Source organism: Amphiura filiformis, chromosome 12, assembly GCF_039555335.1.
Source record: "Amphiura filiformis chromosome 12, Afil_fr2py, whole genome shotgun sequence".
NCBI classification, from domain to species: domain Eukaryota; kingdom Metazoa; phylum Echinodermata; class Ophiuroidea; order Amphilepidida; family Amphiuridae; genus Amphiura; species Amphiura filiformis.
The window spans coordinates 60171826-60192557 of NC_092639.1; the positions used below are offsets into that span (position 1 = coordinate 60171826).

At 36.8% G+C, this 20732-nt stretch overlaps 2 protein-coding genes across 2 annotated transcripts in view; both read left to right on the forward strand.

The window, feature by feature from the left end:
- Positions 1-14363, forward strand: part of LOC140166966 (hyalin-like) — a 47560-nt gene extending 33197 nt beyond the window's left edge. The window contains exons 2-8 of the mRNA XM_072190449.1: positions 6421-6729; positions 9036-9284; positions 10623-10871; positions 11992-12219; positions 12957-13208; positions 13668-13919; positions 14338-14363. Coding sequence (XP_072046550.1) covers positions 6421-6729; positions 9036-9284; positions 10623-10871; positions 11992-12219; positions 12957-13208; positions 13668-13919; positions 14338-14363 — 1565 coding nt within the window. The remainder of the gene's footprint in view (positions 1-6420; positions 6730-9035; positions 9285-10622; positions 10872-11991; positions 12220-12956; positions 13209-13667; positions 13920-14337) is intronic.
- Positions 14364-19323: 4960 nt separating this feature from the next.
- On the forward strand, positions 19324-20585 carry LOC140166967 (hyalin-like). Its single transcript, XM_072190450.1, has 3 exons — positions 19324-19579; positions 19824-20078; positions 20317-20585. Exons 1-3 carry the CDS (start codon positions 19324-19326, stop codon positions 20583-20585), a joined length of 780 nt encoding a protein of 259 aa, XP_072046551.1.
- The last annotated feature ends 147 nt before the right edge of the window (positions 20586-20732 follow it).

The following is a 20732-nucleotide window of genomic DNA, read 5'->3' on the forward strand; positions in this document are numbered from 1 at the left end:
AACTAAATCCCTTGACCCTTTGCATAATTATTAGGATCTACAATTCAAATTGAATTGTAAATGTAATGACAAAAAGTCGATCATTTTAATCAACTTCAATGACATTCCACTAACATGAGGTATATCGGTGATCTTGAGAGAAAAGAAATAATTAGAGTATATTTAGTTGCGGGCCACAGAGGCCACATTCATTTCAAAGATCTCAGTGTGTTTGAGGGCCAAATACACCTTGTTCTGTTATGTTTACTCTTGACAGGCTGGATCTCGAGAAGAACCAATTAACCGATAGATGAGAAATGCACCTGAAGTACCGGTATATCTCGCGGGAAAAGTGGATCACAGTTCATTCTGAAGAAGCCATCACACAGTGTCAACAACCTGTATTATAAATATTTTTTTCCATACAGCTCAATACTCCGTTGAAATCAATATTATATTATTGACACAGATAAAGAAAGTTTACATATGCATATTTGTGTTATAGGACGTCCACCCGGAACTTAACTAAATAGGCTAAACGCGTTCCTTTGTACCTATAAAGTATAATTGCCATTCTCAAAATTAAATATATCTCAATTTTTACATGGGATTTCAAATTTTTACATTAAAAATGCAGTAAAAGATATCCACAGCAAGCTGTAAGGCCCCGCTAATTAATTAGTGTACTGCTTTTCGAGTGAGTGTACTGGAAACAAAACCCTGGTTTTACCTGAAAACATTTTAATGTTATTAAAACGTTTTTACCTAAACCAAAAGCCAAAATATAACTTATTTAAAACGTTTTTAAAATGTTTTTGTGTTTGCTGGGTAAATTGAAGATGACATAAAGAAAAATATTGAAAATTATGTAAAATGACAAGAAAAAAGCTGCTTTTCACTCCAACACTTTAAAACCGTTGCCTTCTAATAAAGAAAAAATTACAGCAGATAGTAAACAAATGTAATGTTTTTCTTTTCGTGGCCAGAAGTGTGTTGGAATGAATCTTACTAAGTACACGACAAAACAGAGAAAAACATCCAAACTCTTTTCAAATATGGCACAAAGTGTGAAATATGTAATGTTGAAGACTATTTGGAACATTTCTTGTGTAACTGTAAAAGTATTGAAAAATTATGGGTATAAAGACACTAATCTTAGAGAAAATATATTTCTGTAACAGGCATCTTATTTGGATTTTATAAAGAAAGTGAAAAGAAGAAGTTATTAACAAACTTATTATAATTGCCAAACTATGTATCAGTAAATATTAGTATGTAAAGCATCCCAATCTATTGGATTTACATAAAAAAGAGTTGCATTTAGAGCGTTGGCGTAAAAAGTTTACATTGCATCTAAGAGTAGTGCTGTATCAATGGGAGAGATGAAATAAATTATGAAAGTAAGAAAGTAAGAAAGAAAGAAAGAAAGAAAGAAAGAGAGAAAGAAAGAAAGAAAGAAAGAAAGAAAGAAAGAAAGAAAGAAAGAAAGAAAGAAAGAAAGAGAAGAAAGAAGAAGAATAATAATAAGAAGAAGAATAAGAAGAAGAAGAAGAAGAAGAAGAAGAAGAAGAAGAAGAAGAAGAAGAAGAAGAAGAAGAAGAAAGAAAGAGAGAGAGAGAGAGAAAGAAAGAAAGAAAGAAAGAGAGAAAGAAGAAGAAAGAAGAGAAAGAAAGAGAAAAAAGAAAGAAAGAAAGAAAGAAAGAAAGAAAGAAAGAGAGAGAGAGAGAGAGAGAGAGAAAGAAAGAAAGAAAGAAAGAAAGAAAGAAAGAAAGAAAGAAAGAAAGAAAGAAAGAAAGAAAGAAAGAAAGAAAGAAAGAAAGAAAGAAAGAAAGAAAGAAAGAAAGAAAGAAAAAGAAAGAAAAGAAAAGAAAGAAGAAGAAGCACTTACCGTGGATAGTTGCTGTGGTCAAGGTGATGTTCAAGCAGAGACTGTTAGTTAACTCAAAAAATACTCTTATATATAGGCATATATAATGATAGTTTTCAACGTAATCAGTGGGAGGTGATAAAAATAAACTGTTACGATAGCATCAGAGAGGACATCGAACAATTGAAACTGTTTGTGATTGGTTGTATTGAAAAAGCAAAACTATAGTCTGTCTCGTGTCATGTTGAGAGTTATGCCATCATACTGCAGTTACTGTTCATTTTCATATACACAATACACAGTGCTCTCACCATTGACGTGTGACCTCTACAAACAGTGTATGTTATAGGACATTGCCTAGTTAACGTCACTGTGTTACAAATAATCGGCTAATATTGTTTGTACTCTCTGAAATTCTAGAATGTTTGGAAATATTCGTACTTTGGTGTTTTAGTAAAGAAGGGCATACATGCGCTGGAAAATTCCATGTGTAAATCGAATGCAACTCTTAGTGACTATCACTCACTCACGCTCTCTTCCGAAGGGTATTAAAGCTAAACCACTTGACGGATATTTTTGTACTTGCTGTCAATCAAGAATAATGTATAATATGTAGGCTAAAACTGAGTAGGTGGGGTATCTGCAAATGTTCGTACCTCCCTGATATATAAGTGATAAATAACAGCAACAACAACTCCCATATATGTCCATAACTTTGGTCAGTGGAGCGAGCCAGGGGATTTCAAGTGGGTGATTATTGATTGGCAAGTGCCATATTTGGGAATAAGTCCAGTCCACCATTCAATGTAAATGATGGGCGCGGGTTTGGCTAGATTTTATCGATTGATTTTGCTGGAGTAATTTCCTGTTAACCAGGTTAAAGTACTACAAAGGTCGAATCATGATTGATGTGCAGTATGTGTTTCATTTCGCAGTATGTTTGTCATTGCGCAGTTCGAATCGCGCGCGCTAACCTAATCCTGCGAGCATACACGTAGAATCGCGATTTGTCCGTACGCTGGCGACGTAAACGTATTGATTCGTATCTTCGACTGCGAAATCCAGCATGGCGTTACTCTCAACCCAAGACCAAACACACTATATCAGTTTGCTGATGATACGATTGCTTCAGAGAGTACACCGGACCATTCAACATGTTCGTGACAATGTTGCTAACAAGCCGTGTTTGTAACCAGATGTGTTGAAAATGTTTAATGAATATTATTATTAATAAATTGATAAATGCAAATGTAATTTTCTTCCGCCAGCTTTAATTTGATGACATTTGAAAAGACAAAAAGTTATTGCCTAATCATCATATATTTTGTGACTGCACTTCCTTCCCATCACTCATGTTATGTTTGTTGGGTTTGTGCAGTTCCCATGGATTGATTTAGTTAGATTCCGTGTTTAAATAAACTAAATCCCTTGACCCTTTGCATAATTATTAGGATCTACAATTCAAATTGAATTGTAAATGTAATGACAAAAAGTCGATCATTTTAATCAACTTCAATGACATTCCACTAACATGAGGTATATCGGTGATCTTGAGAGAAAAGAAATAATTAGAGTATATTTAGTTGCGGGCCATAGAGGCCACATTCATTTCAAAGATCTCAGTGTGTTTGAGGGCCAAATACACCTTGTTCTGTTATGTTTACTCTACAATTCAAGCTGTTCAAGGGCCAACCACAATTATTTGACAACTGGATCTCGAGAAGAACCAAGCAACCGATAGATGAGAAATGCACCTGAAGTACCGGTATATCTCGCGGGAAAAGTGGATCACAGTTCATTCTGAAGAAGCCATCAGACAAACAGTGCGTAATTTTGGATAATGGCAATCAATATCTCTATTCACTTTAATCTACAATCCTCAAAATGTATCTATTATGGAAGTAAATAGGAATATTTAATTTTTTACGTATGAAAATTGTAATGGATCCCATTGAATGCAGGGACCTATAACCTTTTAAGCCTTTCCTCATATTGGTTAAAACAACTTATTACCTACATGAAGGCTTATTGCAATCTGATGCACCACTCTGTTAAGTGTAAAGAGTCATTTACAGTACATCACGACACAACTTACTTGCTGACTTGCTTAAGATGAGTGGTGTCCTCGAACTACAACAGCACTACTGTCCTGCACGGCCGTTCCCAAATCCATAACATCCATTTCAGTGTCCTATTTCAATATATCCGCGTATGTTAGAGGGGGTCTGCCAGGTTTATTGTTTCCATGTTTTGGTGTCCAATGGATCAGCTTGGCTACAGGCTCATATTGCTCCTGTACGGATGCCCAGCGAAACGTGTCCTCCTCTCTCTTCTGTGAAAGTTTCGGTAGGTCACCGTCACCCTACAGCTCTTTGTTCATGATGTGCTGCTTCCAATTGATGTTGTATACTGTTCTAAGCATTCTTTACATAGCCTGGGAGACATGGTCCATGCTGCACATCCATAGGTTAGAACGGATTCAACGGTAGCAGCAAATAAACGGGTCTTGAATTTCTTTGGGAGAGTTGGCCTCCAGATTTTGTTGAGGCTGTTACATGCTCTCCATGCAGCAACATATGCTGCATGGAGCAGGCACTACTTGTCACATGAAACTCGTGGGGTCAAAAGGTCATTTTTTCACCTCTAGGTCTATGGAATGTATACAAAGTTAGGTTTCAATAACAGGAAACCTTTTTCCCCGACGACTCCATGTCATAAAGCATAGAAATGTTCCTTTTTGCCCCCAAACGGGATTAGCGATCGTGCGCCATTATACGTGATTCCTTTTCTGATGAAGGCACCAGCCGAAATGTGCGTATTCCAGAATGTAATGAACAAAACTCTGTACTCCCCCCGGGGAGATGATGTGTTTTGCGACACTCATACCCTCTGGAATAGTGCATGATGAGAAGGAGGGAAAAAGCTCTATACGGTACCATCCTCGTGTGTGTGTGGGGAGGGGAGGGGGTGTGGGGGTGTGTCCCGCACGCCCGTGTACGTACTGTGTTATGAACATCGCATACGTTTTCGACTAGTATTTCCATCTTATTAAGACGGTTTGACAAAACTACAGCACTTTAAGTCTAGATTTTTGCAGGGCATCTTTGTTTATTAAACAACATTACAATCGTGTAAAAACCAGAATTAAAAAATGTTGAGGGCATCCTCCTCAGCAAATGTTAATATGGCTTTAAGGTTAGCAACTATTTTAAACTTTTGCGATTTGGTAGTTCACAACATCTTGCGAATGGTAGCGAGCTTTGCATTGATGATTTCACAGCGAGTGTGTTGAGGAATTCTAATATCACAGATATAAATACTTTTATAGGTCTTGTGGTTCTTGAGTGAATAAACAAACAATGGTCTGAATTGAATTGCTATGTTATTGGTAATATATAATGTTGCTAAAAATTTTTAACATTTTAAAAGACCTTAAAAGGTGAAAAGGTGAAATAAGTTCAACAACTACAATTCTTATTTAATTGCTTCCTTTCCAAGGGACGTATAAATTCATTATCATTCTCTAATAGTATTCTAATTCAACCTTTTACAAAGCATTGTTACATTCACGTTGGATTACATTCACGTCATTGATGGTTGGATTTACTGAAACTTCTTAGCTCTGAATCATGATTATGTCACAGTATTTATTTTCATCCATATGCTGCTGCTTTTTCTTTTGTGTGGTGGAAGGTAAGGTATCTTCTTTTGTGTGGTGGAAGGTAAGGTATCAAATTGCTGGAGCGAGAGCTCAAATCCGATCTGTGTCACAATGCTTGAATCGGAGTGAGCGATACACGGCACAATATAAAACATCGCCCCAGGACCTCACGAAATCAAGAACTCGCGCACACGCTCACGAGTTCGTGACTTCTTGACTTAAAGTCACGAAGTTAGAATCTAGAGATCCTAACTTCGTAACTTAGAGCCTGTGTTACAAGCGCCATTATTTGATAACTATCTTAGTTACTCACAAGTGATCATATTGCTGCTGTAAAGATCTCCATCGTTGAGATGATACATGCATTGTTGGTGCTGGAATGAAATAACAATTTGCTTCGTTTTACATCATTCGTTTGACTCGAAAGGGGACAATGTGATCAATAACTATCAGTGAAAACTAACATTTAAATATGAATCTATTCTTTATGCAAATCAGACATTATGGCTTTAACTGGTCTTTCCATTGAGAAAACAATTTAATATGCAGCAAATGTAAAAGAGTGTTGCAATTCGGGCGTGGTCGAGTGTGTGAACAAAATGCATGTACGTACAATCCAATGGCACAAAATTACTTGGGCACGCGTTGACACAATTGGACAAAATCAGTCACCAAAATCCACTGATCAAAATATAAGGTTAAAAAAGTAAAGACAATAACTGCAAAATTGATTAAAAAACCCAAAACTGAATGGGTTTCAAAAACTTAAAGATTTTCGACGAAATCGAGAGCCGCTTGCAACTGCGGCCACAACTTCTGGTACATATTCTTTTTGAAAGTCGGAAACCTCTTTTTACAAAAATCATTGGTAAAACGAGAGGTAATGATCACTTGCTCGCTGTTCTATTTTCAGGTTATAGCTGTGGAACAACTTTTCAATTACAGTATGGAACACCAATTACTATCCAATCGCCACCTTACAGAAATAATGTCAATTGTAGATGTACCGTCAATGCACCAACAGGAGAGCAGATTCGTGTACAATTTCTACATTTAGATTTGGAATTGAATTACGATTATGTCACTCTAAATGGAAAAAAGAGATACAGTGGTGCAACAATTCCGGACGACTACCTTACATCGGGAAATCGGTTAGATATCTTGTTTACAACCGATGGCGGTGTTGCAAAAACCGGGTTTCGTTTGAAAGTGTTTACTACAGGTAGGGCCTTTGTAAGAAAGTGTTTCTATATTTATATTTTAGGTTGGAAAAAAATTAGCTTCACATGTTTGAGATCAGAAAATGGTTAGCTGTATTAAACATGTGCGGGTCATGACTAAATTTATTGATCTTGATTGCTAATCTATTAATAATTGATTATAATTATTTACTTATATTTCGTCGAATTACCTTTATGTGAAATTAACGTTAGTCTTACTAAGGCAACTTAATCGTAATGTGTAATCCATGAAAAAATGTTTGCCAAGATAACTGATATCAGAAAGAATAAAAATTCCTTTAAAAAGGAACAGGGCGAGCAAATGAGGAAGTGTCAAGATAAAGGTGTAGTAATTTTATTGTTTGAACTGTTTCTATAACTCGCATCGATAATAATGATCTTGCAATGAGACTGTACAGTGACAGTGTAGCCTATTTGTCTAATCATTTTGACTATTTAATTCTGACCATTGTGATTAAAACAGGCTTTCAGATTGGTGAGCTATTGTGTACCAAGTGATAAAAATACACTGGATAATTCCCGGGGATAATTCATGACAGCCTATTTACTGGCAAAAGGTGGGGCCAAATAAATCTTAGTTGATTCTTGAACACAATTTAAGCACTGTCGCATGAAGGTGGCATTTGAGGCATTTTGGAAGTGCTCTATGCATGACTAAATGAGTAGGGCAAAGAACACTGATCAATACGCCTTACGTTTTAAGCTAATCAGACATACGGTTTTTATAATACACACAATTATTTCTTTGCATTGTATTATTTTTATCAATAATCAATGAACCAATATGACTGAATCGAAAGTGCTCATTAATATTCAATAACATTTTTATTTAATAGAATACTGGTTTCAAACTTGGTCAAAGTGTTCCTAATGACTTCCAGATAATTAATTAGTTAGCTGCTCTACTTTGCATAATTAATTTTTATATTTAAAAGCTGACAGGGTAGTATTTGCACTTATTGAGAACATTTCATTAGTTTCCGCTGAATGTTATATGCTATAATAATGCGCATAATTATGCCCCCATCATCATGATTAATGTTTACATGATATGCCTACGTCTGTTTTACATGTCAATGTCGTTCCGCGGTTATTCGTTAAAACGAAAATAATTGCACCTAGGCCTAGTTAAAAACATGTATGACTGACTCGAAAGTGCTCATTAATATTCAATAACATTTTTATTTAATAGAATACTGGCTTCAAACTTGGTCAAAGTGTTCCTAATGACTTCCAGATAATTAATTAGTTAGCTGCTCTACTTTGCATAATTAATTTTTATTTAAAAGCTGACAGGGTAGTATTTGCACTTATTGAGAACATTTCATTAGTTTGCGCTGAATGTTATATGCTATAATAATGCGCATAATTATGCCCCCATCATCATGATTAATGTTTACATGATAGGCATACGTCTGTTACATGTCAATGTCGTTCCGCGGTGATTCGTTAAAACGAAAATAATTGCACCTAGGCCTAGATAAAAACATTTCTTCTTTATCGATGAATGAAGAAATGAAAAAATTATCGAAGAAATGAAAAAACCCAAAACAAACAATCTTATTAGAGATGTGACGGCCATACTATGAATTCAAAAGTTCAAAACATTACATGATGTTCCGAAAGTCATAACAGAAGAAGATCAAAAGAAGGTTGATTAATACGGTTGTGGTTATGCCAATAATGGCCCAGAACGGTTCCGAATGTCATCACAAAAGATGCCCCCATCCCATTCCAAAAGAAGGTGCTAAAAGTCATCACAAAAGTGCACCAGTACTGTAGTTTTCACACATTGACCGGCTGCACCGGTAATGTGATATCCGACGGCGCACCCGAATAAAAATCAATTCTTTTGAAAGTGTTTTTGCAAGATAAATGTGAATTATTTAGGAATAATCAGATGGAGACATTCTCAACCTAGAGACTGTGCATTAATCCTTGCACATAGTGTTTTTACCCGAGAAAGCCGTACTGTGACATCTAATTGAAAATCTTGTTAACAGTGGCGTAGCTAGTGGTTGTGGCGCCCGGGCTAAGGATACATAATGGCGCCCCAAAAATCTTGAAACAATTGCGTGCGTAGCGGGAGAAAATTGGCAAAAATACCATTTATTAATTTTGGTTATACTGAAGTTGAATTTCGGTCTTAAATTGATCTGAAATGTGCGGAAATGTGGACATTTTGACTGTAATCGCTTGGAGGGGCCGCCAAATTGATGTTGAATTGGTCATTTTTGACAAATGAGGTAACATATCAAAATAAATAATAATAATTAATTTTGTGTAGGTGTAGATAATACTTCACCGACTGTAAAGGGCTGTCCGGATGACATTGCAAAGACTAATGAACTCGGAGCGTCAGGTGTACTCGTTACGTGGATTGAACCATCCGCGACCGATGTTTCACCTGTAACACTACACCGGTCTCACCAACCATCTACAGTGTTTCCTGTTGGGGTTACAGATGTTGCCTACATTTTTATCGATGCATCAAATAATGTTGCTACCTGCACCTTTTCAGTCACTGTAGAAACAGGTAAAGTACACTATTTTCACGTGTTCACATGTGAAAGTACGGTATAAGAAACAAAACTACTATTCAAACGGAGAAAATACCAATGATGGCCTTTATTATTTCCCTTGTTCACTTTGCATAGTGTCTTAAGGGGTCCGATAGCAACGTTTGCACAGTATTTTTTGTGTGTACCTTGAGAGCACATCAGGCACACCCAATTGCATTCTGAATACGAGGAATGTTCTTCCGATATCATATAATTATATTTTTTGAAATTCACAATATAATACAAATTTTATGGCAAATTATTAAAATTTGATATTTTTGACATTTAACCGTTCTAGAAGTAAATTCTATCTGATCTAATAATATGTATTTAAGTGTATGTAGCTGGGAGGAAAAGCCGTCCATGATTTGAAAACTTGAAAATGGTTCAGTTTTAGGAGGTGTGATCAATATTGCTTTCATTTAAAGGGCATATCTATTGCAAAAACAAGTTTAACTCCATTCGAAGAGAATAATGATTACATTACAAGTTGACACTCGTTGCAATTTTTTTATTCGTATTTCTCCTGAAAAAAAATTGTGTTGATAAAATGCTGGCTCGTACGACCCCCCCCGTTCGAAGCGAAATTGATATCCAAGGCTGACTGTTGACGTACAGTAAATGAAGAGGACACTATTCACGAGCAGTACAATAGCACATGAACCATAAAGAGCTCTTTTGATGTTCATTCATGTATAAATGCGCGACCTTCATCACGAGAGATTGGAAATGGACAACAAAAGGTTAGCTCCCGGGCCATTAAAATTGTTTATTTACATGATAAATACAATATTGATGTCACGCTCAAATTCTAAGCTCTTACGGTAACATTGATCTAAAATATTTTAGTCCAATTAGTTTTCATCAAGTTGATATACATATGAATAATGTAATATCACAATTTACCAATATATAATAAAGAAGCGGCCTGATTTTATCTATATGTGTAAAAACCATTAAATTTGTAATACTTGATTCAGTGTTTTCTTCTGATAACAAAAACAGTATACGTTCTGTGCATTGAGAGTGTTGACAGTCCATTCTCTCAAAGCTGGCACACCTCATTTCATGACATCACAGTAGTGTCTAGGTTAAATCTGTCTCGTTCAAACGAACTCACCGATATCAATTAAACGACATATTTTCTCAAAAATGGAGTCATTTTAATTGTCATCATAATATTAGCTTGCCAATGATATGATGTTGTCCGAGCAATATATATGCCCTTTACCTAAGGGGGGGGGGGGGGGCTATGTAATAAAAACTGATAATATATATGGTAAAAATTGAGGTTATATATCTCATTGTTTTAGTTGACACAACACCACCAACTGTCACCGATTGCCCCACCCAAATCGAGACAACAACTGAACTCGGTACTAACGGAACTTACGTAAATTGGACAGAACCAAGTGCCATGGATCTATCAGGGACTCCTGAAATACATCAAACACACACTCCCGCAACTCTGTTTTTACGGGGTGTTACTGTGGTCTCGTATTTATTTCTGGATATATCAAATAATACTGCAAATTGTACTTTTCAGATTGTCGTAGAGACGGGTAAGTTTATTGTCTTTCCATTTTTTATATCCTATTTGCTACCTAACATTGATACCTACCATTAAAACAATATGTTTCCAATTTGTTAGTTGTATTGCTTCAGCGGTTTTGATATGGAAGCAAAAACGTGTAGTATAACAATGTGATAGGACAGTACGAGCGTACATACACTACCGATGTATGAAGTTACCATAATTCACCACGTTTTTGTCAAATAAAGAAAATGAAAAAAGAAAAATGAAAAATGATTTGTAACAACACTCCGTTATAGAAAATTTGTCTTGTGTATCCAAAAAGAAGAGGGTATAGTTAAGTTTTTAAGGTATTAATACAACATGGTAGTTGTCAGTGGTGGACTGATTTCAACAAAAGGGAAGGAAAAAGACGTTTCCCTTCATTATTTAGCAAACAATCAATTTCTGCCTATAAGTACCTTTGTGTGTATGATTCCCCGATTTTGCGGGAGCACACTCATATTATTATAATTATGATGTTATAACTACATTACATGGGAAATGTTTGTACTTATGTCACGAAAATATAAACAGTATAGGATGTTTAATATCGAGAATCCAGCGGGGGTTCAACAACCTCTTCCCCTCGTAGTTAGTGTTACAACATTTGCCTTGAGAGAACGAGATATTGATTTATTGGTAGAGTTTAAACCTATACACACAACTAAAATTGTTCACTTACGTGAGCTTTCGACACGACGACTCTGTGTCTTTTTCAAACTGATGGTGATTGAGTTATTGATCTGGGATGTCACATGACGAGCTGACGATGTCATGTGACAGAACAGGTTCATAGACCGGAGGTAGCTGGTGGCGGCCTTTGTCCTTGTTGAGTGAACTGGGGTGGCGTCTGATGTTGATGGCTTCCCTTACACCACGATTAAACCAGTTGGAATCCTGATCGAGCACTTTCACGTCCTTCCACGCGATGGTGTGTTTCGCGGCTTGAGCGTGTTGAGCGACCGGCGAGGAGGCATTGCTCTTGCGTTTATGTTCCGTCAGCCTGGTGCTAAGCGTGCGTTCAGATTCACCCACGTATGCAGCGGGGCAATTTTCACATGATACCGCTACGTGGATATTGATTGTCTTTGGCTTTGACACTACAGTTGATACAACGCCACCAGTTGTCAGCAATTGTCCAACAGACTTTGACCAAGTAAGTGGACGGAACACACTGTGGAATGAACCAACCGTGTTTGATCTCTCAGAAAACATCACTGAATTCAAATCCAATTTACCTGGATTCTTCTTGGTTGATACAACACATGTCAGTTACTCCTACACAGATTCTGGTGGCAACGTTGCCTACTGTAACTTTACAATCAACGTAGCGTGTACGTATAAACTTTTTTGATAGGTAAACTTTTATCGTAGACTCTTTGAATAAAGTAACAGCAAACTTCTAAATATATAAACAGAAGCATCCACAAAGGGGGGGGTATATAGTATCACCATCCACCTAATGGAAAATTTTGAAATTTTCACTACCAATATGTTTGCAGAAACTATTATGCACAATTGAGTTATCGTCAACAAACAGTGCTCCTTGAGCATAGCAACATACAGTACTCCTAAAGCACCAGAACACGCAGTGTTCCTGCAGCACAAGGACACACAGTGCTCCTGGAGCACAAGGGTTATGGTTAGGGGTTAGAGCTCCAAGCTTATGATGCCTAATTGAGCTTCAGCACACACCCTGGAACGCAAGGGTTCGAGTTAGGGTTATTAGTGCTTCAGGAGCTTTATGATCACTGGGCTGCAGAGCACTGCGCTCTGACGATAAATCAATGTTGCAACTAATAGTGTATATCTTGCGATGTGTTTATAATCTGTAAACTGTTACAATACTGGCCATACGTCACGCACGTCACATACAGAGACGTGGTGTCTTTTGGACCCAATACCCACAATATCGATTAAATTACGCTTATATTACACTAAGGCTAATTTAAGGCTACAGGTCTAGAGACTTTGGGAGACGGTCCGGAACTTTTAATGTAACTAGTTAGTAACGTCAACTTTATTTGTATTGTCCAATAATTCTATAATACTAACGCTTTCCCTTATGTAGATGACTTTCGACCGCCGTTGATAACTGGCTGCCCTTCGGATATCTATACATATGCAGAATTGGGAGAAACAGAAGTTCCTGTTTTTTGGACAGAACCGTTTGCTGAAGATGACAACGGACGCGTGATGCTGATTTCAGTTACACATTCTCCGGGAGAGAGTTTTGACATTGGTTCCACTTCGGTCATTTACACTTTTGCTGATGATTCATATAATACAAGAGAGTGTCGTTTCAATGTGACCATTGACATAGGTTAGTTTTGTGTATCGTCGTGAAACCTGTATAATAAGCCAAATCGGCATTGGAATTTTGCAATGCATTGTGGGACAGTTTTTGCAGTTTTGGGACACTTTGTCCTTTGAAATATTGGGGTTTTGTATGTACAAAATATAATCTAAAATGTTTTACAATAATTAAAAAAAATATAAAAAATATTATTATTTTATAAATTAATTATTTAAGTATTTTTAATGATACATTATGACAATAATAAGTAAATTAATAATAATTACGTCAATGTCCCCGATATGTCAGAAGTCAAAGTGTCCCAAAACTGTTAGAATGGCGATTGGGCTTATATGAATTATTTGGTAACTATTAAATCTAAAAATTAAAAGTAGGTTTCAAAGTGACCGGTGTAATGAGCTATTGGTTGTTATTGTCAATTAATTTAGCCATCTATTGTTTAATGTATTTTTATGGTTATTTTAGTTGATTCCATCCCTCCAAACATCCATGACTGTCCGTCTGATATAGTAAAGGAAATCGAAGTTGGCACATCAAGTGCATCTGTATTTTGGATCCCACCAACAGCCACTGATGTGTCTGGGAATATTACACTCGTGTCACAGAGCCATCATCCGGGAGATACATTCGCAGCGACAGACACATCGGTTGCTTACATATTTTCTGATGGGAGTGGCAATACAAATTCGGGTAGTTTTGATATTGACTTCAATGAAGGTAAATTGTCTTGTTGTCAATGGTTTGTTGTATATGAAACGTCAAGAAAAGCAAAAGATCATTATTTTAAAGACATATTAAGTGGTCAGATAAGCTGTGACGCAAGTGGCAATAGGATGGAATATACGATTACGAAAGGCGAAAACATGCTATTTTACACACACACTGCAAAAAATATTTTACTCTCAACATTAAGTAAAAAGGCCACAACTCAACAGGTGAAAAACAATTACTCAACATTGAGCTTATTCACAACTCAAAAATTGAGTAAAAAATTACTCAACATTGAGCTCATGTTAAGTAATTTTTTACTCATTTGTTGAGTTGTGACCTATATGAGCTCGATGTTGAGTAATTTTTTACTCAAATTTGTTACTCAACTGTTGAGGTGTGACCATTTACTCAATATTTTTTGCAGTGCAGGTAGTAACATACATGACATAGGTGTTTAAGGATTATACGCATGATCAAAATGACGGATGACCTATGATTTTAGCATCGGCATCACAACAAATTACAAAGATGACAAAACAAAGCATGGATTGATACTAGGGGTTTGTAGAACTATATAGATTTGAAAACGCTATTGCCGCTATGATCAGTACAGGAGAAAATAATACAAGAACACACGGGGCCTGCAGGAATGAGGGAGAAATCGAGTTTGATCTTTGACAACAACGAAACGACAAGAAATGTAAGGGGATAGTAAGCGGAAAACGTTCATAATAGAGACATTGCGATTTCCAAACGTAGACATCGGACGTACGTTGATCTATTCAAAACCACTCTCCTGTATCGAAGCGAGGTCACGTATTTAGCTATTTTTGACGATATTCCACGTGCGAAATCGACGTAGATACATCGTTGAAAATGCAAAAAAATTGTCCATTTTACAATATATTAAAGACAGTCAAAGTTAATGAACATATGAAGGAAAGTCTAATTATTATTGTGATCCTTTTTGTTTGTAACAAATCATTATAATAAAGGTACAGCGATGTGTAAAAAATGGACTAAATTTAAACGCAATATTCACACGCAGAGATTGCCCATTGAAATGTGTGTGATACTTTGCGTTAAAAAATTACATTGCGATTTCCCATTTTGGATCCAACGTAGAATAAAAACGCAGATTTTACCTCATGTCTAAGTCCATGCAACGCGCCCAATTTTCAGGACGAAAAAGTCTCATTTTGAAAGTAAAGTCATGATGTATGTATGTAGTGATCTTTAATCTACTAAATATATGTTTTGGGGCAACTATAATATTTGGGGAGCACAAAAAACAATTAGGTTTAATCAGTATGTAGGTCAAATTTTTAATCAAAATCAAAAGCGGTCTGTTTGAATTTAGGAACAGACTCAGCTCACTGTTATTTTTTCAATCACTATGCCCTCTATCGACCTAGGTTAGAAGCTGTTAGATTAGATCAAATATTATAGTCTTTATTCTGGCTTTCTTGTTCTCCTTCGTGACGAATGAGCACAATCCAGTCTGGAACCGATACTAGCAATATTCAACACCGTATTAACGTACGCGAAAACGTACGTGCCACGTGCAGCGTTTGGAAAATCGCAATGGCTCTAACATAATAATATACGCCTGTACATTTCAATGAACGTTGACGACAAAATGTGATATATTAGCAATGATTAAGGGGTTAGCATAATGCGTAATTTATTAATTACATTTTAGTCGACACGCATGCACCAACAATTATTGGCTGTCCACCAGAGACGATTGAAGTGCAAGGATCTAAGCGTCTTTGGGTGCAACCATCTGCAATAGACGAATCCGGTAACGTTACTCTTCTCGTCAAAACGCACTCCCCTGGAGACATATTCCACGCCGGCTCAACTAACGTTATGTACATCTTTGCTGATTCATCCAACAACATGGCGGTGTGCAATTTCAAAGTACACGTTTTTTCTAGCATATCTTCAGGTATAAATATTACCCAAATATCTAATTTCGTCTACAACTTGTGATCCAGAACCACAATGATATAAAGGCCGCAAGCCCGGCATGGCTGAGGCTGCCGACTTTTATAGCAAAGACTTCAAGCTAATGGAGTTCAATATAGAAGAGCCCTCAAGACACTAATAGCATTGTGGTCCTCTACTGAAAGTTGGACGGAATAAGATTTTGCTAAAAATTTACTCCATTTAATAACATAGAATGAAATGCACACAATGTCATGTATAGATGTTCACGCTAATAATATTTGCCAATCATAACCAGCAGAGGGCTTTTCCATTATGAATTTGATTTGAGAAAAATCTGTACAAACTTACGTGTACGTACTACAAATTGCAAACCATACCATTTCGCAAATGAATCCTGCCGTATGATGTTAATCATAATTTGCGCCGCTAATTGACATGATTGATTTCTTTCCAGCAAATAGTTCCTATATCCAAATTGACAGCGTAGCTCCAGTCGTGATAAACTGTCCTTCGGATATCCATGAATTCGTTGAATTTGGCACATCGGAGAAGACGATATCATGGATGGTACCTTATGCAATAGACTTGCAAGGAACTGTAGACATGGTGTTTGCCTCCCATCAACCAGGAGACCAATTTCCTGTAGACTCGTCTACTAACATCTCATACATATTTGAAGATGATTCTGGTAACCAAGCATTATGTGAATTCTTAGTCTACGTCAAAGAAGGTATGAAGAACAATGTTAAAAATTACGAAAAATTCTCAAAACAACCAAATGTTAAAAGGCCACTCATTTTTTATGGGAGATAATTATTTTCAGCATGTGCCTTTCATGTCTACTATTGCTTAGCCATTTATATAATATTGAGTACATTGTGCATTGGTCAATAACGAAAGTCTCTGTTTTACCTAGTGGACACTATACCACCACTGATATCATTCTGTCCGGATGATATCAGAGAAAACATTGAAATGGGAACAATGAGTAAAGAAGTATTTTGGATGGAGCCAACAGCCACCGATTTGTCGGGCAATGTATCTTTGACGTCACAAAGCCACTATTCTGGTGAAAACTTTGGAGTAGGAAAGACAGAAGTCAAGTATACATTCACAGACGGGTACAGCAACAGCGCAATATGCACTTTTTACGTTATTATCATGCCAGGTTTGTTGCATTACGTATATAAATATAATCGTAGTGTAAGATTGAACATATAATATCATTCAACTGACTAAATAAAGAGGGGGTATGTGTATGTTCGTGTTGATTGTTGTGTGGGAAGGTGTGGGCGTTCGTAACCATCCCCCCAAACGGAGACAAACATGAAAAACCACCGTGGAAACTGCGGACGTTCCCGGTTGCCAGGAAGGGCCCGGTTGACCCAAATTGCACGTTAAAGCATATAAACATGAGTCCGCAGTTTCCCGGTATACCGCGGTATAGGCCGGTCCACGGTTGTATGGTGATTTCTCAAATGTGGCCCGGTTGTATAATTATTAGAAATTTAAACGTGTGCGTCCCCGCATGCTGGAACATTGTTGGTGTTTCGGTGGTGCGACAACATTACTTTAACGCTACAGCTAAGGCGCTTAGGATGTTCAAAATTTGAAGTCGCTCAAACCATTGAGGTTTTTACGGCATATAATGAGAAAGTATGGATACAGTTCTAATCGTATTGCCTTTCCCCCCTAATACCTTACATAGTGGATACCCTAGTACCAAAGATTGTGAATTGTCCACACCAAATAGAGAAGGAGATTAAGGTGTCAATGATTACAACACCTATAACGTGGACAGAGCCACTAGCTATAGATGCGTCTAGGATCATCGTTGAGAATGCTACTCACAGACCAGGCCAATTGTTCCAATTGGGATTGACTAATGTAGCTTACTATTTTGAAGATGAATTCCACAACAAAGCTGATTGCAACTTCACTGTCTATATCACAGCAGGTATTATGAAATACCAGTTTAAATAATCGAAATTGTATATCTGTTAAACGTATCTTTAAAATAGCTTAAGTACGTATTATTTGTATCATAATGATAAGAAGTCATCACTTATTGATGTTTATTGAGAAAGTTGCAGTTTTAAAATATCGGATCATAATATTATGTTGCTTTTGAACGTACCGAAATCGTAAATATTTGATACAAATCTTCAATCAAACAAAGAAGCTGTTGGGAAATTGTCTTGGTCTGCACTGGACTGCTTCCGCCTGCAAGGAAATCTACTTGTAGTTCATATTTTGAAAAAAAAAAAGAGAACCATCATAACATGATCTACATATATTATGTTCTCATCAGTTATATCTTGGAGACCAGTATATATAAAATAATCATTATTATTATTTTTTTTTTCACTATGCAAGAGGACACAATACCACCTACGATATTGAATTGTCCACCCTGGATCGACACTACCATGGATGCAGGTTCAACTTCAATTAACGTAGCTTGGGTTGAACCAACTGCCGTGGACGAGTCTAATGCCACATTACTATTCAAAACACATGCGCCTGGACAACCATTTGAAATTGGATACACATCTGTTATTTATCTGTTTGTTGATTTGTCACACAACTTGGCTGTGTGCAGCTTTGGTGTTAACGTAACCGGTAACCATGATAGTGTCAAGAACCATGAGAACGGTAATTAATTGACTAATTTTCTTTTCTTCTGGTATTTACATAGAATGACATTAAAATTAATCAGCGTATTATCCGTTACACATTATTTTATCACTACTTCGTAACATGAGGATGACAATTTTCTACGTGACATTGCGGTGATCGGAAATTACTCGGCGGAACAGCGTGGCACACTGGTTAAGGTATTTGCCTTTGGTGCGAGAGATCTTGGGTCCAATTCCCATTAGGACGAGAAAAAACACTAATCCGCTCTCCCCGTGGTCCATCAGGGGGCAGACGACCCAAGATTAAAGACCTTGTTGCAGTCGGTTCCGATCAGGATATAAGCCCGATTGCTGGTTACACTTGCATGTCCTGTAAAAATGCCCGGACCAGCTATCTATGGCGACACCCTTCACCAGGTATCGTGTGTCTGACCGGCATATCGTCATCTTTATTTCCTAGATTTCAGTCGTTAATGTCTAAATATGCATGACATAAAAAAAACCAAATGGTCAAAAAAAACAAACCCCGAAACGGTCAAGTCAAGTTACCATTGGCAAATGGGCAATCTTACTCATTTAATGGTCAAGATTGAAAGATAAACATGTACACAATACACCAAATACGTCAGGTATTGTCAGGCGAAACTAAATCTGATGTAAGAATATATTTCAAATATTTAGTGCATTAGTCCGATTAGAAAGCGTTATGGTTTATTAATACTCCTCATATTCTCTAAATATAATATTGAATGATCTATTTGGGAGCGAGTTGCATAAGAGACCTGCTAATAAGAAAAGTTGATGTTTTTTAATATTCCATGAAAGTGGACTCAGCACCACCAACAATACTGAATTGTCCGGCCAATACCGACACCACCGTGGAGGCAGATGTAACTCCAATCAGCGTAGTTTGGGTTGAACCAACAGCCGTGGACGCGTCTAATGTCACCTTACTATTCAAAACACATACTCCCGGACAACCTTTCGCAGTGGGATTTTCGTCTGTCATTTACCAGTTCACTGATTCATCAAATAACATGGCTGTCTGCAGTTTCAATGTCAACGTCAAAAGCGGTAATTTTAATGAAATTTTCATTCGGGATAAATCAGTGCATTTGTTTTGTAAATTAAAATTAATTGTTGAAACTTCGTTTGTTTTGAGACTGCGTTTAAGTCAGTGCCTGATTTTTACCTTTCTGCTGTTGATCAGTGGCGTACGTATCATCCGGCAAATTTATATTAAATGGTCAAATTTATATTAAATGAGAGAATGCTCTTGGTTTGTACGATGTCTATCTTTTCTCACATTCAATTTTAGTGGATACAACAAAACCAACCATATTGCTGTGCCCATCAGATATTCGCAATTCTGTTGAGGTCAGAATATCTCATGCATCTGTGTCTTGGTACCAACCTTCAGCATTCGATGATAACGATGGTCAACTCTCTGCAATCTTCTCAACACATGAATCCGGACAGACATTCCCAGTTGGCGTGACCCAAGTATCGTATATGTTTGCTGATAGAGCCAATAATACTGAATTCTGCAATTTTTCTGTCATCGTTAGTCAAGGTATGTTCATTTGAAATTGGAAAGTAATAATTCATCGGACTTAACTCAAGCAACATTGACTACAAATGTGTTGTCGTACATTTAAAATTCAGGTAAAAAATGTTTGCGGTTGTTGCATGTCAATTTGTCGTTAATTTATAGTATTGAGTATAGAATATGAAAGCTTTCAAATGCTTTATGCATGCGACAAATATTTTGTTCAAAATTTTGACTTTCCTACACGATCTTTTTCATTTAGTGGATACAACACCACCCTACGTCACCAGTTGCCCATCTAACATACAGAAGACATTAGAAGTAGGTGCACCAGGAATATCTGTGTCTTGGTACGAACCATCTGCTAATGACAACTCTGGAGATGTGACATTTTCAAAATCTAGTCACAAGTCAGGCGAATTGTTTTTAAAAGGTTCAACATCGGTTTCCTATACATTCATGGACAGATCAAACAATACTGCAACATGTGACTTTCTTGTGACCATTAGAGAAGGCAAGTGTTCTTTGTAAAATCAATATGATTGGCAATAATTATGCGACGTATTGACGGTATGATTGTAATAAAATGTCGGCTTGATTATTGCATAAAAATATTGGTCTGGTATTTAAATGTAATAATTAATGAAATTCTAAATTCAGGGAAATATTTCGCGATAA